This window comes from Citrus sinensis, chromosome 6, assembly GCF_022201045.2.
Source record: "Citrus sinensis cultivar Valencia sweet orange chromosome 6, DVS_A1.0, whole genome shotgun sequence".
In the NCBI taxonomy this organism is placed as follows: Eukaryota; Viridiplantae; Streptophyta; class Magnoliopsida; order Sapindales; family Rutaceae; genus Citrus; species Citrus sinensis.
The window spans coordinates 25,405,068-25,426,040 of record NC_068561.1 but is presented as its reverse complement, the minus strand read 5'-3'; the positions used below and the strand labels follow the sequence as shown (position 1 = coordinate 25,426,040).

Genomic DNA, 20,973 nt, shown 5'->3' with positions numbered 1-20,973 from the left:
AAAAAGTAACAGTATGCAAAGCAACATCGTGATCTTTTTTACGTTCACCGACATGAACATACTCAAGTCCATAGGATTTAGTTAATTCTTTCACCCGATAATCCAATAGATTGAGAGACTTGGGCAGCAAGTGGTTGTTGGGAAACCCAATCTCAAACGCGTGCTTTAATTAATTTCGCACAATTATATTATTAAAAGGATTATTATTATTATTATTATTATTGCCATTTGCCAATTACATTAAGATAGAAATCTAAATAAATATATAGATATATACACACTCAATAAAAAAATATTTTGTATGCATTTTTAAATTTTTAAGTCAACTGATGATTTGTTTATTATGCCTTCTGTAGATGCAAAATGTGCAAGAGTATGGATGCTTGGATGGCACCATTTGATTTAAGAAATAAAGGAGTAAGAAATGATTTTATGTCAAATTAAATAATTAAATTGAGATTACTATTTATTTTTTTTCATTCTCTACCCCTCCATCTCCTTTCCATTTTCCTTCCTCTTTTTTTTTTTTCTTATTTCTTTGGACCAAACATGTAATAAATGATAAGTTTAATTCATTCTTCAACATGAAAATGACTAGCCATTGTTTAACATTAATCAAGAAGAGCGTTCATTTTTATTTTAACTCTACCAAAAGAAAACAGGTGCTCTAGTTGAGAAATAGTGAAACGACAAGAAATTAATTTGGCACAAAAACCAACTGCTTCTTAGAAACTCCTCCATCTTCAACAATTCCCTGATTAATCATTTGTTTGAGTATAATCTTAATTGGGTGATCAATAATGTAGATGTTTTATTGTATGACCATTGACATGCCGCCCCAATTAGATTCCAAAGAAACTGTTGAGGAAATTCATCAGTGGAATGCGAATGCGCTCTTGAATACGATTGTTTCGTGGGCCTTGCAAGCTGGTTTTGTATAAATTAGTGGGCTCTAGAAATTTGGCCTTTCATTTCTTTTTTATTTATTTTTTATTACGGGCTTTCATTTCAAATGAAGAATGGGTAGGCCTTTTGACACGCCCTCAAAACTCTTTTTAAAATTTATTTTTACTTGAAACTATCTAAATAATCAAATACAATTGATTTCATTTCTTATTTTTTAAAATAAAAATTTAAATAAACACTTAAATGAATTATTCTTCTAAAAAAAAATTTTACACCCACCCCATTTCATAATTTATGTTTATATTTTAATTTTAATAAAAAAAATTTTTGAGAAAATTATAAGAATTTAAAATTATGAAAATAGAAACTTTATAACAAAAAAAAAAACTGAGATTTTAGGATTTGTATGTAATTTATAAATAGAAGATTAAAAAAAAAACATTTTTAACATAAAAATTTTATAAGATGATGATTAATTGTAATATATGTGTTTATATGTTGTAAATTAAACTGGAGGTATTTTAAAAAATAATATTTGAAAGGAGCATTATAAGAAATTTACAGAGGCGTTAAAAAGCTTCTCCAACGAACTAACCGTAAATCAGAAAAGATACTTTTGATTTCCCAACTTGCCCTGCACCGTTATTTTCCCGCCTTAAGCAAGACAAGCTCCCTTTTTCATAAACCAGAAGTAACGAAAACAAAGAACAGCCATAAGCGCTAATTCTATGTCAAGAAAAACAAGAAATCCACCATCAAAATGAACAAGAAAGGTCCAAGCAAACAACCGCAAACACCGTCCAATGATGTTACAGCTGCCATTGCAGCATATGAACAAGAAGACTACAGTGGATCCTTGAATCTATTAAAAAAGAACTGTGCTCCTTTTCACCACGCACAAGCATTTATTCACTACCAACTTGCTATGCGAAGTAGAGATCGTGGTGCAGTTCGACATCACATAGACGAAGCAGCCATCTCGGCTCGTCAAGCATCGATTCTGTGCCCAAGCTCCACCATTCTAGCTCACTTTTGCGCCTGCACACTCTATGATTTGGCGACTTCCGACCAAGAATATGACGAGGTGATCAAGGAATGCAACAGGGCATTAGAAATCAAGAATCCGACGGATGAAATATCTTCTTTTTTTTTCAAAGATCCAAGCCAAGATTGGGAAATTGAGAAAACAAAACAAGAATTGAGGGATTTGATAAACAAATGTGAGAGGAAGAAAAGGTGGGTTGCAATCAGTTCAGAGCGGAGAGCCAACGAAAGTGCAAATGCAGCCACAGAAAGAGTACAGAGTAATCAAAACCAGCTCAGGAGTTTGAGGTATTCGCCAAAAATTTTTTTGGTCTGTTTGGATACAGCAAAATCTTTCTGGAATACTGAAATGAGTGCCGAGGCAAAATCAAACTTTTTTCAAGTAAGAATCGAAGAGCTTGAACGAGTTCTGATTTACGGTACGCAGAAAGATCTTTTTTTGGAAGCTATAAAATTTGCCAAGGAACGGAAGACATGGAGGTTCTGGGAGTGTGGGGAATGTTGCACGATTTTCAATGAATGGCATTCTTGCATGGGGCACCTTCGTGTTTCTCATGACTTGAAATTTCAACATCATGTTCTAAAAATCCTTCCGATAAAGGTTGATAACGATTCAGTTGAGTTGATTACGAAAGGTGGGTGGAAGCCCGTTGATACTACTGAAGCAGCAAGAAAGGGCCTAGAAGATCAGAATTGGCCATTAAGTGATGATAAAAAACGCCTCGCGCTTCTAGAGAGACTCTGTGGTACGCTTCAAATGCTTCTCAGATATAAATATCTTACGCAAACTGATATTGTTGGGGTGATAAACGATGCCATATGCATCCTTAAAACTAGATTTTCTGATTCACAGTTGAGGAATATAGGCCTAAATTCACTTAGGCTAGTTTTCTTTTTGGAATCTTCACAGCTTACAAGAATCCTTGGTAGGTTGCAGAATGTTTCTGGTGCTTTATGTAGAATTCCTAGTATGGATAATTCAATGGAAGAACAACTTGCTGGTTCTCAGACTTTTGGTATCAAAGAGGAGCTTGTTCTTAGCGAGGACTCCTCCTGTCTGAGTTTGGATGGGATTCAGAATATTTCTGATGATTTTGTTTCATGGTTATATGAGGGCCATGACGTTGAGGAAGCATTTAGATTATGGACAAGCCTAAGAGAATCTAATGAAGTACTGAAAGCTGAGTTGTTTCTGTTCTTTAAAACGGAACGTTCAAATTTTCTGAGACTATGTGAGGAAAGACACGAGTATCTGATAAAACAGAAAGTAGTAGAAGCAGTTGATGGTATATGTGGTGACGAGACTAAGCGAAGGGAAAAAAATCCAGAGTCTATGAAGGAAGCTTTTGCATCCCTGCTTAGAGGACGGCAAGAAGTGCTAGAAGAGGGGAATGGTAATGCCACGAGTGATCAGTTTGAACTAGAATTTATTTTTAATCTTCTGGAAACAGACCCTGTGACTGCTTACCAGTTTGAAGAAAAGCCCAGAATTCACGAAAGCTTGAATCCGTCAGATGATTGTGTAAGTGAAAAAATATCATTTTGGAGAAAGCAGCTGCAAGCGAATGTGAGTACCATTGGCTTTCATTTCTTCAGCCAAGTGATTCCTTAATCATTCAGCTGTTTTGTTTCCTTGTTGTCTGACTATATTCAATCCCTCAGATTGCTGGTTTATATGAAAGGATAAAGGAAAGTATTGGCATCATGAAGCTACATAACCTACAGCTTGGAGAGCTATGTGCTTGTGACTATGGATTAATTGTGTTGCCCATATTGAAGTCATTCATGAAGGTTTATAGTGAAATCTCTCAGTCTTCTCAACAGTTCTTTCCTTTCCTTCTTGATGTTTTTTGTTACGTCTTTCCTTACTGAAATTCCGTCCTCTGTAGGCACGACTAGAACAGCTGGTTCATGACAGTATACTAAAGGTACAAAAAAGGAGAAAGATCATAGGCACAGAACAAAATTTATCAATTGTACTCAGAGAAAATCCAAATACTGAGATGGGTGAAAGAGCTGATGACCTGCAACAACCGATTGAGATTGACGATAGATCACCTGAACAAAATTTGGAGTATCAGAGGCAATCTGCAGATGAAGTCAATGTTCTCGGAACTGGACTAGGAAAAGAAGCTGCGGATAGCTTTCTAATTATGCTTCTACAGGTTATCATTCCACAACTGTTCTACTGAAATGATGGTCACTTCCCTCTCCATTTTCTTTTCCTGAAATCTTATCTGTCATGTGCTGTGCAGTCCCTATGGCAACTAGGAGACTTCCAAGATGAGTGCATGAAGTTATGCCATTCACATCATAATCACATTGGAGACCCCTGCATTGTCTGTGCCTTTTTTAAAATCTGTGGTGCCAATCATCAGGGAGAAGCTGTTGATCCTACTGAATTAAGAATTGCTTTGAGCACTTACGATCGTGATCGGAACGACCCCATAGAGGTTTGTATGGAGACCACTTTTCAATTTTGAATAATTTTCACCACCATGGAATTGCAGAACTTGATTGTGAGAAGATAAGCAAATGCTTTTCTTTATTCTCTCTTTGTTTGTTCATTCCTGTACATCTATTTATTGTCACTCAATCGAATGCCTGTTTTCCAGGGACAAGTGATGGATGCTTCTGAATTCCTTGTGATAATCTTGAGATCTCTTCATGAGGCATTTTATACAGGTAATCACGATATAGTTCCAGACGACCTGTACAAGGGCAATTGGGATTGCTTAGATTCTGAGTGTTGGGTGCACAGAAGATTTGGAATGGATCGTTTAGATCATATAAAATGTGACGCCAGAATCTGTCGTAAAGAATCTAGGCATCAGAAGTATTCTTCCCTTTTTCTCTCTCTAGATGCATCCTCTCTCACAAAGCTGCAGGTTGGTTAAATTGCAATTGTTCATTCACATAAGTTCCCGTACATATATATATATAAGTTTAGTCTTTGTATGTGCTAGTTTGAACATTGTTCTTTTAACTCAGTATCTGTACAATCGAGAGTCTTTTGTCGAGCTTTTCGAGCGGGCGGTCATGTTCGGACGATTGAATTGTGAATACTGCAACCGACGAAGTATCCGAATCACCCATGAACTTCTGCGTACTCCAAAAGTCTTCGCAACTGGTGTCCTCCCGATTCTCTTAGAAAAAGCATTCAAAATTTTCATATGATGAATAATGTAGTAATCTTAATTATTTATGGCTTGAATTTTCAGTTATAAGTTGGCCGAGAGATGATGAGAGTTCTGAAAATATATCAAAAACCTGGAATATTCTTCATAATAAGGTGAATCTAAAGAAATTATATGAAGGGATCAATGATATCAATGATTGCTCATACTTCCTCCTTTCAATGGTAAATTTCCAAGTGCTTGAAACTCCTTGAGCTTTAAAATTGAACCTATCTTACTCAAGGTACAATTACAAGTTTCGTCTTTGATTTTCCAGGTTTGCTTTTCTAGGGATCGTCAATAGTCCTTCTGTTTTTTTTACAATGGTGACGATAAGCAATATAAACAGCATCAAGACACCAATAGTGTTGGGGTAAATTCTGAAGGGGTTGCGAAATTTATTAATTTCTTTTATTTCTTTCCTTGAGTCTTTGTGTAATCGAAATTTTATGTGCATTTACAGGTCACTGGTTCTTGGATTGATGTTGTTTCCACCTGCAAAGCAAGAAGCCTACTACCGAAGATTCTGTTTTATGTTTGCAACAGCGCCACATACTGAGCGCGCTGGATCATGATCCGATTAGCAATTAAAGATCTAGGATTTTTCTTTCTCCTTTTTTTGGTCTCTTCTTATTGATGGTAGAAAATACATCACAATAAAACAAAATAGTTTGGCAAGTAGAGAAATTAATTAGTATATCTCAAAGATAAAAGTTCACTGCACAATTTTCTGTAGAAATTATTTCATTTTGAGCCTCTTATACATTAGAGGATTCATTGATCTTGCTCAAGTACACTGTCAGCATTACAGATCATGGATAAAAGATGTGGGTGGCTTGTCATACAACTGTTAACCCACCCAGTTAAACTGTCATTATTTCGAATTCCCAGCTTCATGCAGTCGGATTTTTCTTTTACCTTTTGTTCTGTTTAGAACTCGAAGGGCGACCAGAGGTAAATGCTTGTTTCTTCCAATTCTAGTTTGTTATCTTTACATTTCTTATCATATTTTTCATGAAAAGAGCTGGATAATATCTACTTCAAAACTAACAGTGAAATCATGAATTTGCTTTAGGAACTTATCATCAGCATTTCAGTTCATATTGGAGTTGTCTCTGCTCAGTTTCTGACTGCTTCAAGAAAGGGATCAGTCATTAGGAAAATCTCCCACGATGCAGGATAATTAAAGTGTAACACCCCGGCTCCCCGAAGCCTTTCGGAACCGAGATGTTATGAAATATTCCTTTCGATCATTCTTAAACCTCAAAAACAATATAAACAAAAACAATAATCTGAGGCTAATGTTAAGTTACATGCATGTAACTTAGGGGGTTCCATAATCTGAACTTGACATCCGACCCATGACTGAATTTCAGAAAAATCTTCGCTTATTAACTATATTAGAATTCGCTCATCCAAAGAGCCTAACACAACATATTGAAGCCTCCAACAAAAACATCCATCTAAAAACTCAATGTGTAAAATATTAAAGACGAGGGGTAGCCGTCAATAAACCCATATATAACATCATCCTATATTTATCTACTAAATAATAACTATATATTGAAACACTTAGATCTTTAACAATGAGAATTTAAATCTTTTAGACGCTAAAAACAATTAAGTAATTTGAAACCATATATCCAGTATAAATTGATACTACATCATAGTGAACAATTATAATTATCGTTAAACATATTGACAAACAATTATATAATAATAATTATAAAGTACCATAAATTATTAAAAAAAAAAGTAATCATTTTATATTCTATTACATATGTACGGCAAAACACATAATAAATTAAGTCATATTGTAATAATTATTTTCAATATACAATCATTTTTCATTTAACAATAAAACCTTCATTCAATTGCTGGCCAAAAATCATTTGAACATATAACCATGTGTTCAATAAATCATTTCGTTTAAAACAATTGTTTATATCACATAGTGTCACTTGTACTCCCGGTGACCCGGTCGGTAATTCAATCAGGGTATTGTATCTAGCAATATTCATCAATAGATGATAGAAAATACATCACAATAAAACAAAATAGTTTGACAGATAGAGAAATTAATTAGTATATCTCAAAGATAAAAGTTCACTGCACAATTTTCTGTAGAAATTATTTTACTTTTGAGTCTCTTATACATTAGAGGATTCATTGATCTTGCTCAAGTACACTGTCAGCATTACAGATCGTGGACAAAATCTCTATCTAAATAAGCTCTATTTGAAAAGCCAAGCTAAACGGAGCTACGCAAACTAAGCAACGTGGAAATTCTTCACGTGCTTATAGTTGTAAATATGAGAAGCATCCGACACAACTTTATTCTAATGGAAAAGATTTCAAATCTACCGGACATGTCTCAAATTAGCCGTGAAATGTTTCAAGACCCTTATTAAATATCAATAATCAAGTTCACAAGATAATACAGCAGCGATAAACAAACAGTCAGAATTCAATGAGTTAATTCAAAGCATGATCCAATCCCTGCGGTAACAGATAGTTCACATGCAATTATAACAGAAGCATAATCTTCCATGTCAATGGATAAACTTGGCTGGCTCATATAATGTTCAGGAAAAACTGTAAATAATCCCCAGCCATGAGTGGCAAGAAATTTAGAACTTTCAGGGTGCTAAATTTATACCCTATCACTACTCCAATCCTCATCTTCCGTGAGGAACAGATATCTACTCATATTTACATGATTCATTGTAATTCATCTGTTAAAATTAAATAAAAGCATTAAACATGGAGGCATTCTAGAAGCATCAAATTGACAAATGATAAGAAAGATTGTCTAACACTAAGCCAAATCTTGGGTAAGGGTCGAAAAATACAAGCCTGTTCTCGACTTAACCACAAGCAATTCATTGAAGTTTATAAACTGCAAACAGCTACTTGCTGAAAAAGCCAAATAAAGTAAGCTTTAAGCAAGAGGGCAATCAAGAAGAGAAATAACTGACAAAAGACTTCTATTAAAATATCATTAGATGATAAGAAAACTAATCTAATACTTGGCCCAAATATATTAGACACTTCTCCAAGTCAGCTGAGGCATAGTTTCATTCATCAAGTTATGAGTTATGACGTCCTATGTCAAGCTTATTTCCATCCCTCCTAGGTTATGAGCTTATGTCCTCCTCTGACTGAAACTAGACTGCTCATGTAATTTACTACATAAAGCAGCCGAAAACCAAACAACGAAGTGCCAAATTTATCTTGAATTTTCAGGGTACACGCTAGAACAGGAAGCTTTTTGATTTCTTTGGTGCCAAGGTTGTAGGAACATGCTTCTCTATAGTAGTCATCCATGATAAGCTCACCCCTTTCACAAAATGATAATGGTCTCTTGATTTCGCAAAAGGGTTCAGTGGTAAATAATTTTTTCCAGATTTCATTGGCTCCAAATTCATCCATGACCCATATCTGGATCTCATACGATTTTCTGTACTTATCACGCAAAACAAAGGCAAGAGATTCATTCAAAACTGTAAGCTTTGAAAATTCCTGATCAATCTCATTAGGAATATTTGGCACTGGTAACTTTTGAAAGACCTCATCACTCATGTCAAAAGAAAAAATAAAATCCCCATTAACCAGATTATTATAATTAATCCCAACCGACTTATTCCACGAAATCCAATAACAAGCTCCTCTGAAGTATTGACATTCAAAATTGTCCTTTAGAAAACGAGTCCCAGCTCCTAAAAAGTCTATGTTTGCGGCTAGTTCCCTCCAGCAATCTGCACTCAAGGTGTACACCTCGACCTTTAAATGACAAAGACCAGAGCCATCCGAAATACACAATATTCGTACAACTTTGTAATCATTGGATTTGACATCGTAACCAAAGCCAACACAACCCATCCAGTAGCGAAAAGAGTGGTAACAGTGTTCACGGAGGTGTCTGAATTCTCTAATAGCTGGGTTAGCCAAAACAACTCTACCAGAAAGCAAAGCGAAACATACAATGCCATGGCAATGACCCACGAGTTTATAATCTGGTTTATCCTCGTACCACCGATATTCAATAATCTTACCAACAGTAAAAATGTGATTACAATCACAGAAGTGGAAGAACAAGCCATTTGCTTCTGAAATATCAAATGAAATGGGCCGTGAAATGACAAGAGCACAACTGTTCTTGTTACGTATCTGGTTGCGGAGATGCTTAACTACGAATCTAGAGTTCGTAATGAGAGAATACCATGACTTTTGTACGCATTTGGAACACAACAGCGAGTCTACAGGCAGTAATACAAGAATCTTGAACACCAATTCTTCAGGAAGATCACTAAACCCTGCCATTGATTTCCGCCCTTGCTTCTAATATATCTGCAAAATGCAATGCATACTGATACTATCATTTGTTGAGGAATATTTTTCAAAAATCTAGCCATTAAATTAAGAAATAACATAGTTTGCATGTGTGCGGGTATTAATAAGTCAATTTTATATAGAAGATATAATATTGGTAAACAATAGATTATTAAATAAAATTACAAATTTATTTTTATCTATTAAATAATAAATGGTTAAATAAAATTTAAATGATTATATTTAAAATATAATAATCACTATGTCCTAATAGCAAAACCGATACACAAAAAACAATCAATCATATATTTCAATCCTTGACATCAAATTAAAGTAAAAGATTATAACTTGTTATCATGCAAACACGAAATCAGATTAATAAATCATCAAAAAGAAACTAAAAATCGAAGCTTCCAATCAAACAGAGCTTCGTATACAAAAAGACTAAATGGGTTGGGATCTAGAGAGACGCTTACCAGTGAAGAAAACCCAGAAGGAGAATCAGAAATAGATAAAATCACGTAATGGGCATATGCAGAAAAAGGGGATTATAAGAGAGGGAATTTAGGGATTGATGAATTGTGCTTTTTGTTTGGTGTTATTTTGCTTTGCGTCAGCCTTCGCTGTTTCAGAGTCGGAACTTAAAGTTTCTGTTCTATTCTCAGGGGATTGATTAAGATTTTTGAAGACTTAATCTTAATGGAAATAAATACCCTCACACAATATCCTAATACCTAGTGGTGGGCAAAATCAAACCGGAACCGAAAAAAATCGGTTCGGTTCGTTTTTTTGGGTTTATTTTTTTGTTCGATTTTCGAATTAAATTTTAAAAAATTCGAACCGAACTGATAATATCATTTGAGTCCCTCTCTTTTAATAGGTGTTCACAATACAATTAGCCATTTTGTAATCTCAATAACGGTAACTATAGAAAATGAGCCAAGACCATGAAAACATTTTTTAGTCTTTCAATATCAATCAATCAACTAATATATCAATAAAATGCTTTTATAAGACATTTAACTAGCAAAGCTTTACAAATATTTTTACAAGAAATAATTTATGAAAAGATAAGTATTTTAAAGTCATTATTAAAACAATTTTTGGAAAACATTTTAAATAAACTTTTAACCAAAATATAACTTATTGTCATAAACTATAATGGTAAAATTGCTTTAAAAACCATAAATTCCAATTCATATGAAATCTTTTCATACATAATTACATATATATACATCTAATAAATATTATGCACGAATTCACTCTTCAATACATCAACCTTCTTAGATATGAAAATACCAAACTGACAAAACGATTAAAATTCTAACCACCCTATACATTTTGAAATTAATTTAATAATATGTCACTCCAAGAATTATAAAACCTTGCAAAGATTCTATTTTAACAGGTGAGATTTCTTATGAAAGTACCTAATAATTGAAAGAGTTGTAAATTTATTCAAAAATCATTTAATTTTAAGGCGGACAAAAAAGTCTTTTCAGTATTTAATACTACATAGTAACAATTTGAAATTTCATAAATATTTAAATAAAACTCTAAAAATCATGCCATTTTAAATTATGTCAGGAAAGATAACAAAGACTCAGAGATAAAAGTAAGAGATTTATTTTATAACAAAAAATATTTAAAATAAATTTTCGTTTCATGTATCCAAAACTTGTCTAGAAAAATTTAGACTTGTGGTCATCTGACCCAAAAATTCGTAACTTTAATTATAAAAATCAAAAAATAGTGAAACAAGTTAATAACACCTAGCAAAAATTTCATGACCATTTAAACATAATAAAAATTGATTAGTAATGTGATCTTTCAATTCTGGAAAATAGTTTCAGGATTGCAAACGCAAATTTCAAAATTTGTATTTATTATACAAGCCCTAAACTCATGAAACTAAATATGCACATACTAGACATGTAAAGGAACTTTTGATAAAAATTTCACTTGATTTTAAATTAAAAACATGCTTAAAACATATCATATTTTGGACCCATCAATTCTGGATAATGATTCCATAAATTGCAGTAACCCTACTTACTGAATTTTCATAATTAATCTACTACATAATAATTCCGAAATTAAACACATGATAAATAAACAGTTTATAAATGCATAATAAAAGTTTCATAAATTTTAATTGATTCTTTACTAATAACAAAAATCATCCAAATTGGAAAGATTGGAGAAAAGCGTAATTTTCCAAGAACGGTGTACCAACTTCGAAAGTCCATAATAAATTCAATATTTAGAATTTTAAAACATATGATATTTCAATAGAAAGCTTCAGATGTCTGTTATTAATAGAATATAAATCTCGGTCATAAAAATTATTGAGGGCACATGATTCTCTGTGTGCACATGAAAATATAAATCTCGGTCTAAATTATTGAGGGCACATGAAAAACCGTACGACTTGACGTTTACCTTCTCTCAGAAAAAAGACCAGCGTGAACTTTCTTCTACTCTGGAGTGCAAAATTGGACGGGCGTCAATTATCAATATTGGAAAAAAATTATAAGACGCCATGACGTATTTTGTTTATTAAACAAATGACGATTCGTCTATCTTGGAAATTCGTTGCAGACTAACGAATGATCTCAACTGATTTCATCAGAAATTTCACGTTCCTCGGTTTGGACTTGGTTTTGGTGCATTCATGGAACATGCTCCTTTCTAGCCAGGACGAAATGGACAGCTTCTCAAGAATTAATATTTATGGAACTTGGGATATTGCATCTCAGGATGATTTGAGATTTATTCTTAATTGGATGGATGAATTTCCACGGTGCAAGGACTCTGAATTCTTTCTTATTGTTCTAACCTAGGAAGGTAATTACTTAACAAATTAAAATGGTTTAAGATCACTGAATTTCAGAACAAGAAAGTTTTCTGACCAATGAACTTTTATTTTCAGGCAATTATATCCCACAGCTGGCGGCCCTGATATCAGACTCATTGATAAAGCTCATAGCCATTGCTGAAATGACTAATTGGTTACTATTTCTGCAATTTTCTTATTGTTAGGATTTCTATATATACAGAGAATCTGAGTTTAACTTTGTGTCTCTTGTATCTTCGAAACCCCATCTTAGATCTTGAGTCGAGATTATTTGTGGTCACTAGTCAGATGATGCAATGTATGATGAAGCACTACTAATGTTGCCGAAGACTCTTTGCAATAAGTCTTAAGTATCTCCCTGAGTACACTCAAAATTGTTTGTCCAGGGCATGCATCAAATTGTTTGGTGCCTTTGTTGCTTCCAAACTCCTCTTCAACAAAGAGGGATTTTACCACTAAAATTATTATGATATATTATGTCAGTATCATATTTTGTTGAAAATTACATTTTACTAATAAATATTTGTATTGTTATCAATTTATCACATTTCCGTTAAGAAAACGTTAATGTTTAACATAAAATGAGTTAAAAGTCGATTTTACCCCAGGAGAATAAAAGACAATTTTACCATTTGAAAAGAACAAAAACAAGATTTAAAAAACAACTAAAAAAAGTAATTAATGAAAGATAATGAATAATATGCAGAACTACGATAAATGGCAAAGAAAACAATCAATAAAAAATTTATGTTTCAAAATTAATATTATAACCTATGAAATTCAAGTATTAATCACAACTAAAAATGATAACAATTTACAATAACAATAACAATTAATAAGATTTAGAAAACAACTGAAAATTCTAATTAATAAAAATAATGAACAATATGCAAAATTACAACAAACAACAAAAAAAAAATTAAAAAATTATGCTTCAAAATTAATATTGTAATCTATAAAATTCAAATATTAATCACAATTAAAAACAATAACAATTTAATTAAGGAAAAAAATTAATGAGAGAGAGGGGCCAATTTTAGGGTTATCAATTTTCTAATTCTTTAATTATTTCCCTTGAACTTTTTTACTTTGTTTTATTGTTTATTTTACACTTGCAATGCAGTGTTTTGGATTTAAAAGAAAATGTCTTTAATGTCTTTATGACATCAGCAAAACATCAATAAATTTTTTATTTTTTTAACGAAAGGGTGGTAAATTGATAACGGCGCAAACGTTTTGTGGTAAAATACACTTTTCAGCAAATCTTGGTACTGCCATAATATGTCCGAGTAACTTTAACGGTAAAATGATAATACCCCTGATACATAAAAAATGGTGCGCATATACATTTATATACCATAGCATTTGTTCCTCTTAATCGGCTAAAAGTGATTCAAGGCAAATTTCTGATGGATTTCTTTAGTTGTTGAATGCTTTATAGGATGGTAATGGAGAAAGAAGTAAAAGATTTACAAACAACAGTTTGTTCTTTCAAAGCAATCTATAATATGAAATTAAATTAGAGGCATTGTTTCCTTTGTTAAGCTGTAATCTTCCGAGTCAAGCTTATTTCCGCCTCTGAGTGAAACTACGCTACTCATGTAAATTTCAGCAAAATGTAATCTTAGATCCTTATGAATATGAAACCTCTGATTTCTTGGATGCCAAGGTTGTAGCATCTTCGAATTCCATCCCTGGCTCCCACAACAAGCTCATCATTTTTCCAAAATGCTATTGACCTGTGAGATTTCAAATTGGGTCTAATCGTTAACAATTTTTTTCCAAGTTCCATTGACATCAGAGCCATCCATGACTCACATCTCAACGAACTGGGTCAGCACTTTACCGCTTGAAGCCATTATAGCAAACCCATCATCAATTACCATTTCATCGAGAGTACTGCGCGAAGAAGAAACAATGGCTTTTAAAAAAGTAACAGTATGCAAAGCAACATCGTGATCTTTTTTACGTTCACCGACATGAACATACTCAAGTCCATAGGATTTAGTTAATTCTTTCACCCGATAATCCAATAGATTGAGAGACTTGGGCAGCAAGTGGTTGTTGGGAAACCCAATCTCAAACGCGTGCTTTAATTAATTTCGCACAATTATATTATTAAAAGGATTATTATTATTATTATTATTGCCATTTGCCAATTACATTAAGATAGAAATCTAAATAAATATATAGATATATACACACTCAATAAAAAAATATTTTGTATGCATTTTTAAATTTTTAAGTCAACTGATGATTTGTTTATTATGCCTTCTGTAGATGCAAAATGTGCAAGAGTATGGATGCTTGGATGGCACCATTTGATTTAAGAAATAAAGGAGTAAGAAATGATTTTATGTCAAATTAAATAATTAAATTGAGATTACTATTTATTTTCTTTCATTCTCTACCCCTCCATCTCCTTTCCATTTTCCTTCCTCTTTTTTTTTTCTTATTTCTTTGGACCAAACATGTAATAAATGATAAGTTTAATTCATTCTTCAACATGAAAATGACTAGCCATTGTTTAACATTAATCAAGAAGAGCGTTCATTTTTATTTTAACTCTACCAAAAGAAAACAGGTGCTCTAGTTGAGAAATAGTGAAACGACAAGAAATTAATTTGGCACAAAAACCAACTGCTTCTTAGAAACTCCTCCATCTTCAACAATTCCCTGATTAATCATTTGTTTGAGTATAATCTTAATTGGGTGATCAATAATGTAGATGTTTTATTGTATGACCATTGACATGCCGCCCCAATTAGATTCCAAAGAAACTGTTGAGGAAATTCATCAGTGGAATGCGAATGCGCTCTTGAATACGATTGTTTCGTGGGCCTTGCAAGCTGGTTTTGTATAAATTAGTGGGCTCTAGAAATTTGGCCTTTCATTTCTTTTTTATTTATTTTTTATTACGGGCTTTCATTTCAAATGAAGAATGGGTAGGCCTTTTGACACGCCCTCAAAACTCTTTTTAAAATTTATTTTTACTTGAAACTATCTAAATAATCAAATACAATTGATTTCATTTCTTATTTTTTAAAATAAAAATTTAAATAAACACTTAAATGAATTATTCTTCTAAAAAAAAATTTTACACCCACCCCATTTCATAATTTATGTTTATATTTTAATTTTAATAAAAAAAATTTTTGAGAAAATTATAAGAATTTAAAATTATGAAAATAGAAACTTTATAACAAAAAAAAAAACTGAGATTTTAGGATTTGTATGTAATTTATAAATAGAAGATTAAAAAAAAAACATTTTTAACATAAAAATTTTATAAGATGATGATTAATTGTAATATATGTGTTTATATGTTGTAAATTAAACTGGAGGTATTTTAAAAAATAATATTTGAAAGGAGCATTATAAGAAATTTACAGAGGCGTTAAAAAGCTTCTCCAACGAACTAACCGTAAATCAGAAAAGATACTTTTGATTTCCCAACTTGCCCTGCACCGTTATTTTCCCGCCTTAAGCAAGACAAGCTCCCTTTTTCATAAACCAGAAGTAACGAAAACAAAGAACAGCCATAAGCGCTAATTCTATGTCAAGAAAAACAAGAAATCCACCATCAAAATGAACAAGAAAGGTCCAAGCAAACAACCGCAAACACCGTCCAATGATGTTACAGCTGCCATTGCAGCATATGAACAAGAAGACTACAGTGGATCCTTGAATCTATTAAAAAAGAACTGTGCTCCTTTTCACCACGCACAAGCATTTATTCACTACCAACTTGCTATGCGAAGTAGAGATCGTGGTGCAGTTCGACATCACATAGACGAAGCAGCCATCTCGGCTCGTCAAGCATCGATTCTGTGCCCAAGCTCCACCATTCTAGCTCACTTTTGCGCCTGCACACTCTATGATTTGGCGACTTCCGACCAAGAATATGACGAGGTGATCAAGGAATGCAACAGGGCATTAGAAATCAAGAATCCGACGGATGAAATATCTTCTTTTTTTTTCAAAGATCCAAGCCAAGATTGGGAAATTGAGAAAACAAAACAAGAATTGAGGGATTTGATAAACAAATGTGAGAGGAAGAAAAGGTGGGTTGCAATCAGTTCAGAGCGGAGAGCCAACGAAAGTGCAAATGCAGCCACAGAAAGAGTACAGAGTAATCAAAACCAGCTCAGGAGTTTGAGGTATTCGCCAAAAATTTTTTTGGTCTGTTTGGATACAGCAAAATCTTTCTGGAATACTGAAATGAGTGCCGAGGCAAAATCAAACTTTTTTCAAGTAAGAATCGAAGAGCTTGAACGAGTTCTGATTTACGGTACGCAGAAAGATCTTTTTTTGGAAGCTATAAAATTTGCCAAGGAACGGAAGACATGGAGGTTCTGGGAGTGTGGGGAATGTTGCACGATTTTCAATGAATGGCATTCTTGCATGGGGCACCTTCGTGTTTCTCATGACTTGAAATTTCAACATCATGTTCTAAAAATCCTTCCGATAAAGGTTGATAACGATTCAGTTGAGTTGATTACGAAACGTGGGTGGAAGCCCGTTGATACTACTGAAGCAGCAAGAAAGGGCCTAGAAGATCAGAATTGGCCATTAAGTGATGATAAAAAACGCCTCGCGCTTCTAGAGAGACTCTGTGGTACGCTTCAAATGCTTCTCAGATATAAATATCTTACGCAAACTGATATTGTTGGGGTGATAAACGATGCCATATGCATCCTTAAAACTAGATTTTCTGATTCACAGTTGAGGAATATAGGCCTAAATTCACTTAGGCTAGTTTTCTTTTTGGAATCTTCACAGCTTACAAGAATCCTTGGTAGGTTGCAGAATGTTTCTGGTGCTTTATGTAGAATTCCTAGTATGGATAATTCAATGGAAGAACAACTTGCTGGTTCTCAGACTTTTGGTATCAAAGAGGAGCTTGTTCTTAGCGAGGACTCCTCCTGTCTGAGTTTGGATGGGATTCAGAATATTTCTGATGATTTTGTTTCATGGTTATATGAGGGCCATGACGTTGAGGAAGCATTTAGATTATGGACAAGCCTAAGAGAATCTAATGAAGTACTGAAAGCTGAGTTGTTTCTGTTCTTTAAAACGGAACGTTCAAATTTTCTGAGACTATGTGAGGAAAGACACGAGTATCTGATAAAACAGAAAGTAGTAGAAGCAGTTGATGGTATATGTGGTGACGAGACTAAGCGAAGGGAAAAAAATCCAGAGTCTATGAAGGAAGCTTTTGCATCCCTGCTTAGAGGACGGCAAGAAGTGCTAGAAGAGGGGAATGGTAATGCCACGAGTGATCAGTTTGAACTAGAATTTATTTTTAATCTTCTGGAAACAGACCCTGTGACTGCTTACCAGTTTGAAGAAAAGCCCAGAATTCACGAAAGCTTGAATCCGTCAGATGATTGTGTAAGTGAAAAAATATCATTTTGGAGAAAGCAGCTGCAAGCGAATGTGAGTACCATTGGCTTTCATTTCTTCAGCCAAGTGATTCCTTAATCATTCAGCTGTTTTGTTTCCTTGTTGTCTGACTATATTCAATCCCTCAGATTGCTGGTTTATATGAAAGGATAAAGGAAAGTATTGGCATCATGAAGCTACATAACCTACAGCTTGGAGAGCTATGTGCTTGTGACTATGGATTAATTGTGTTGCCCATATTGAAGTCATTCATGAAGGTTTATAGTGAAATCTCTCAGTCTTCTCAACAGTTCTTTCCTTTCCTTCTTGATGTTTTTTGTTACGTCTTTCCTTACTGAAATTCCGTCCTCTGTAGGCACGACTAGAACAGCTGGTTCATGACAGTATACTAAAGGTACAAAAAAGGAGAAAGATCATAGGCACAGAACAAAATTTATCAATTGTACTCAGAGAAAATCCAAATACTGAGATGGGTGAAAGAGCTGATGACCTGCAACAACCGATTGAGATTGACGATAGATCACCTGAACAAAATTTGGAGTATCAGAGGCAATCTGCAGATGAAGTCAATGTTCTCGGAACTGGACTAGGAAAAGAAGCTGCGGATAGCTTTCTAATTATGCTTCTACAGGTTATCATTCCACAACTGTTCTACTGAAATGATGGTCACTTCCCTCTCCATTTTCTTTTCCTGAAATCTTATCTGTCATGTGCTGTGCAGTCCCTATGGCAACTAGGAGACTTCCAAGATGAGTGCATGAAGTTATGCCATTCACATCATAATCACATTGGAGACCCCTGCATTGTCTGTGCCTTTTTTAAAATCTGTGGTGCCAATCATCAGGGAGAAGCTGTTGATCCTACTGAATTAAGAATTGCTTTGAGCACTTACGATCGTGATCGGAACGACCCCATAGAGGTTTGTATGGAGACCACTTTTCAATTTTGAATAATTTTCACCACCATGGAATTGCAGAACTTGATTGTGAGAAGATAAGCAAATGCTTTTCTTTATTCTCTCTTTGTTTGTTCATTCCTGTACATCTATTTATTGTCACTCAATCGAATGCCTGTTTTCCAGGGACAAGTGATGGATGCTTCTGAATTCCTTGTGATAATCTTGAGATCTCTTCATGAGGCATTTTATACAGGTAATCACGATATAGTTCCAGACGACCTGTACAAGGGCAATTGGGATTGCTTAGATTCTGAGTGTTGGGTGCACAGAAGATTTGGAATGGATCGTTTAGATCATATAAAATGTGACGCCAGAATCTGTCGTAAAGAATCTAGGCATCAGAAGTATTCTTCCCTTTTTCTCTCTCTAGATGCATCCTCTCTCACAAAGCTGCAGGTTGGTTAAATTGCAATTGTTCATTCACATAAGTTCCCGTACATATATATATATAAGTTTAGTCTTTGTATGTGCTAGTTTGAACATTGTTCTTTTAACTCAGTATCTGTACAATCGAGAGTCTTTTGTCGAGCTTTTCGAGCGGGCGGTCATGTTCGGACGATTGAATTGTGAATACTGCAACCGACGAAGTATCCGAATCACCCATGAACTTCTGCGTACTCCAAAAGTCTTCGCAACTGGTGTCCTCCCGATTCTCTTAGAAAAAGCATTCAAAATTTTCATATGATGAATAATGTAGTAATCTTAATTATTTATGGCTTGAATTTTCAGTTATAAGTTGGCCGAGAGATGATGAGAGTTCTGAAAATATATCAAAAACCTGGAATATTCTTCATAATAAGGTGAATCTAAAGAAATTATATGAAGGGATCAATGATATCAATGATTGCTCATACTTCCTCCTTTCAATGGTAAATTTCCAAGTGCTTGAAACTCCTTGAGCTTTAAAATTGAACCTATCTTACTCAAGGTACAATTACAAGTTTCGTCTTTGATTTTCCAGGTTTGCTTTTCTAGGGATCGTCAATAGTCCTTCTGTTTTTTTTACAATGGTGACGATAAGCAATATAAACAGCATCAAGACACCAATAGTGTTGGGGTAAATTCTGAAGGGGTTGCGAAATTTATTAATTTCTTTTATTTCTTTCCTTGAGTCTTTGTGTAATCGAAATTTTATGTGCATTTACAGGTCACTGGTTCTTGGATTGATGTTGTTTCCACCTGCAAAGCAAGAAGCCTACTACCGAAGATTCTGTTTTATGTTTGCAACAGCGCCACATACTGAGCGCGCTGGATCATGATCCGATTAGCAATTAAAGATCTAGGATTTTTCTTTCTCCTTTTTTTGGTCTCTTCTTATTGATGGTAGAAAATACATCACAATAAAACAAAATAGTTTGGCAAGTAGAGAAATTAATTAGTATATCTCAAAGATAAAAGTTCACTGCACAATTTTCTGTAGAAATTATTTCATTTTGAGCCTCTTATACATTAGAGGATTCATTGATCTTGCTCAAGTACACTGTCAGCATTACAGATCATGGATAAAAGATGTGGGTGGCTTGTCATACAACTGTTAACCCACCCAGTTAAACTGTCATTATTTCGAATTCCCAGCTTCATGCAGTCGGATTTTTCTTTTACCTTTTGTTCTGTTTAGAACTCGAAGGGCGACCAGAGGTAAATGCTTGTTTCTTCCAATTCTAGTTTGTTATCTTTACATTTCTTATCATATTTTTCATGAAAAGAGCTGGATAATATCTACTTCAAAACTAACAGTGAAATCATGAATTTGCTTTAGGAACTTATCATCAGCATTTCAGTTCATATTGGAGTTGTCTCTGCTCAGTTTCTGACTGCTTCAAGAAAGGGATCAGTCATTAGGAAAATCTCCCACGATGCAGGATAATTAAAGTGTAACACCCCGGCTCCCCGAAGCCTTTCGGAACCGAGATGTTATGAAATATTCCTTTCGATCATTCTTAAACCTCAAAAACAATATAAACAAAAACAATAATCTGAGGCTAATGTTAAGTTACATGCATGTAACTTAGGGGGTTCCATAATCTGAACTTGACATCCGACCCATGACTGAATTTCAGAAAAATCTTCGCTTATTAACTATATTAGAATTCGCTCATCCAAAGAGCCTAACACAACATATTGAAGCCTCCAACAAAAACATCCATCTAAAAACTCAATGTGTAAAATATTAAAGACGAGGGGTAGCCGTCAATAAACCCATATATAACATCATCCTATATTTATCTACTAAATAATAACTATATATTGAAACACTTAGATCTTTAACAATGAGAATTTAAATCTTTTAGACG

The 20,973-nt window shown here is 33.9% G+C and overlaps 3 protein-coding genes across 4 annotated transcripts; 2 read left to right on the top strand and 1 right to left on the bottom strand.

The window, feature by feature from the left end:
• The first annotated feature begins 1,666 nt into the window (after positions 1-1,666).
• On the top strand, positions 1,667-5,127 carry LOC127903137 (uncharacterized). Its single transcript, XM_052443816.1, has 6 exons — positions 1,667-3,472; positions 3,613-3,741; positions 3,840-4,115; positions 4,206-4,403; positions 4,566-4,838; positions 4,942-5,127. Exons 1-6 carry the CDS (start codon positions 1,667-1,669, stop codon positions 5,125-5,127), a joined length of 2,868 nt encoding a protein of 955 aa, XP_052299776.1.
• Positions 5,128-7,898: 2,771 nt separating this feature from the next.
• Positions 7,899-10,149, bottom strand: LOC102609309 (F-box/kelch-repeat protein At3g23880-like). 2 transcript variants are annotated; one of them, XM_015531609.3, is made up of 2 exons: positions 9,935-10,149; positions 7,899-9,495 (listed from the first exon to the last, which is right to left on the bottom strand). In XM_015531609.3, exon 2 carries the CDS (start codon positions 9,447-9,449, stop codon positions 8,259-8,261), a length of 1,191 nt encoding a protein of 396 aa, XP_015387095.1. In that variant the 5' UTR covers positions 9,450-9,495; positions 9,935-10,149; the 3' UTR covers positions 7,899-8,258. The 2 variants fall into 2 exon arrangements, with proteins under 2 accessions (XP_015387095.1, XP_006482586.1); XM_006482523.4 differs by having other exon boundaries at positions 7,899-9,476; positions 9,935-10,148.
• A 5,754-nt stretch (positions 10,150-15,903) lies between these two features.
• LOC127903136 (uncharacterized) lies at positions 15,904-19,364 on the top strand. The gene is made up of 6 exons (XM_052443815.1): positions 15,904-17,709; positions 17,850-17,978; positions 18,077-18,352; positions 18,443-18,640; positions 18,803-19,075; positions 19,179-19,364. Exons 1-6 carry the CDS (start codon positions 15,904-15,906, stop codon positions 19,362-19,364), a joined length of 2,868 nt encoding a protein of 955 aa, XP_052299775.1.
• Positions 19,365-20,973: the final 1,609 nt, after the last annotated feature.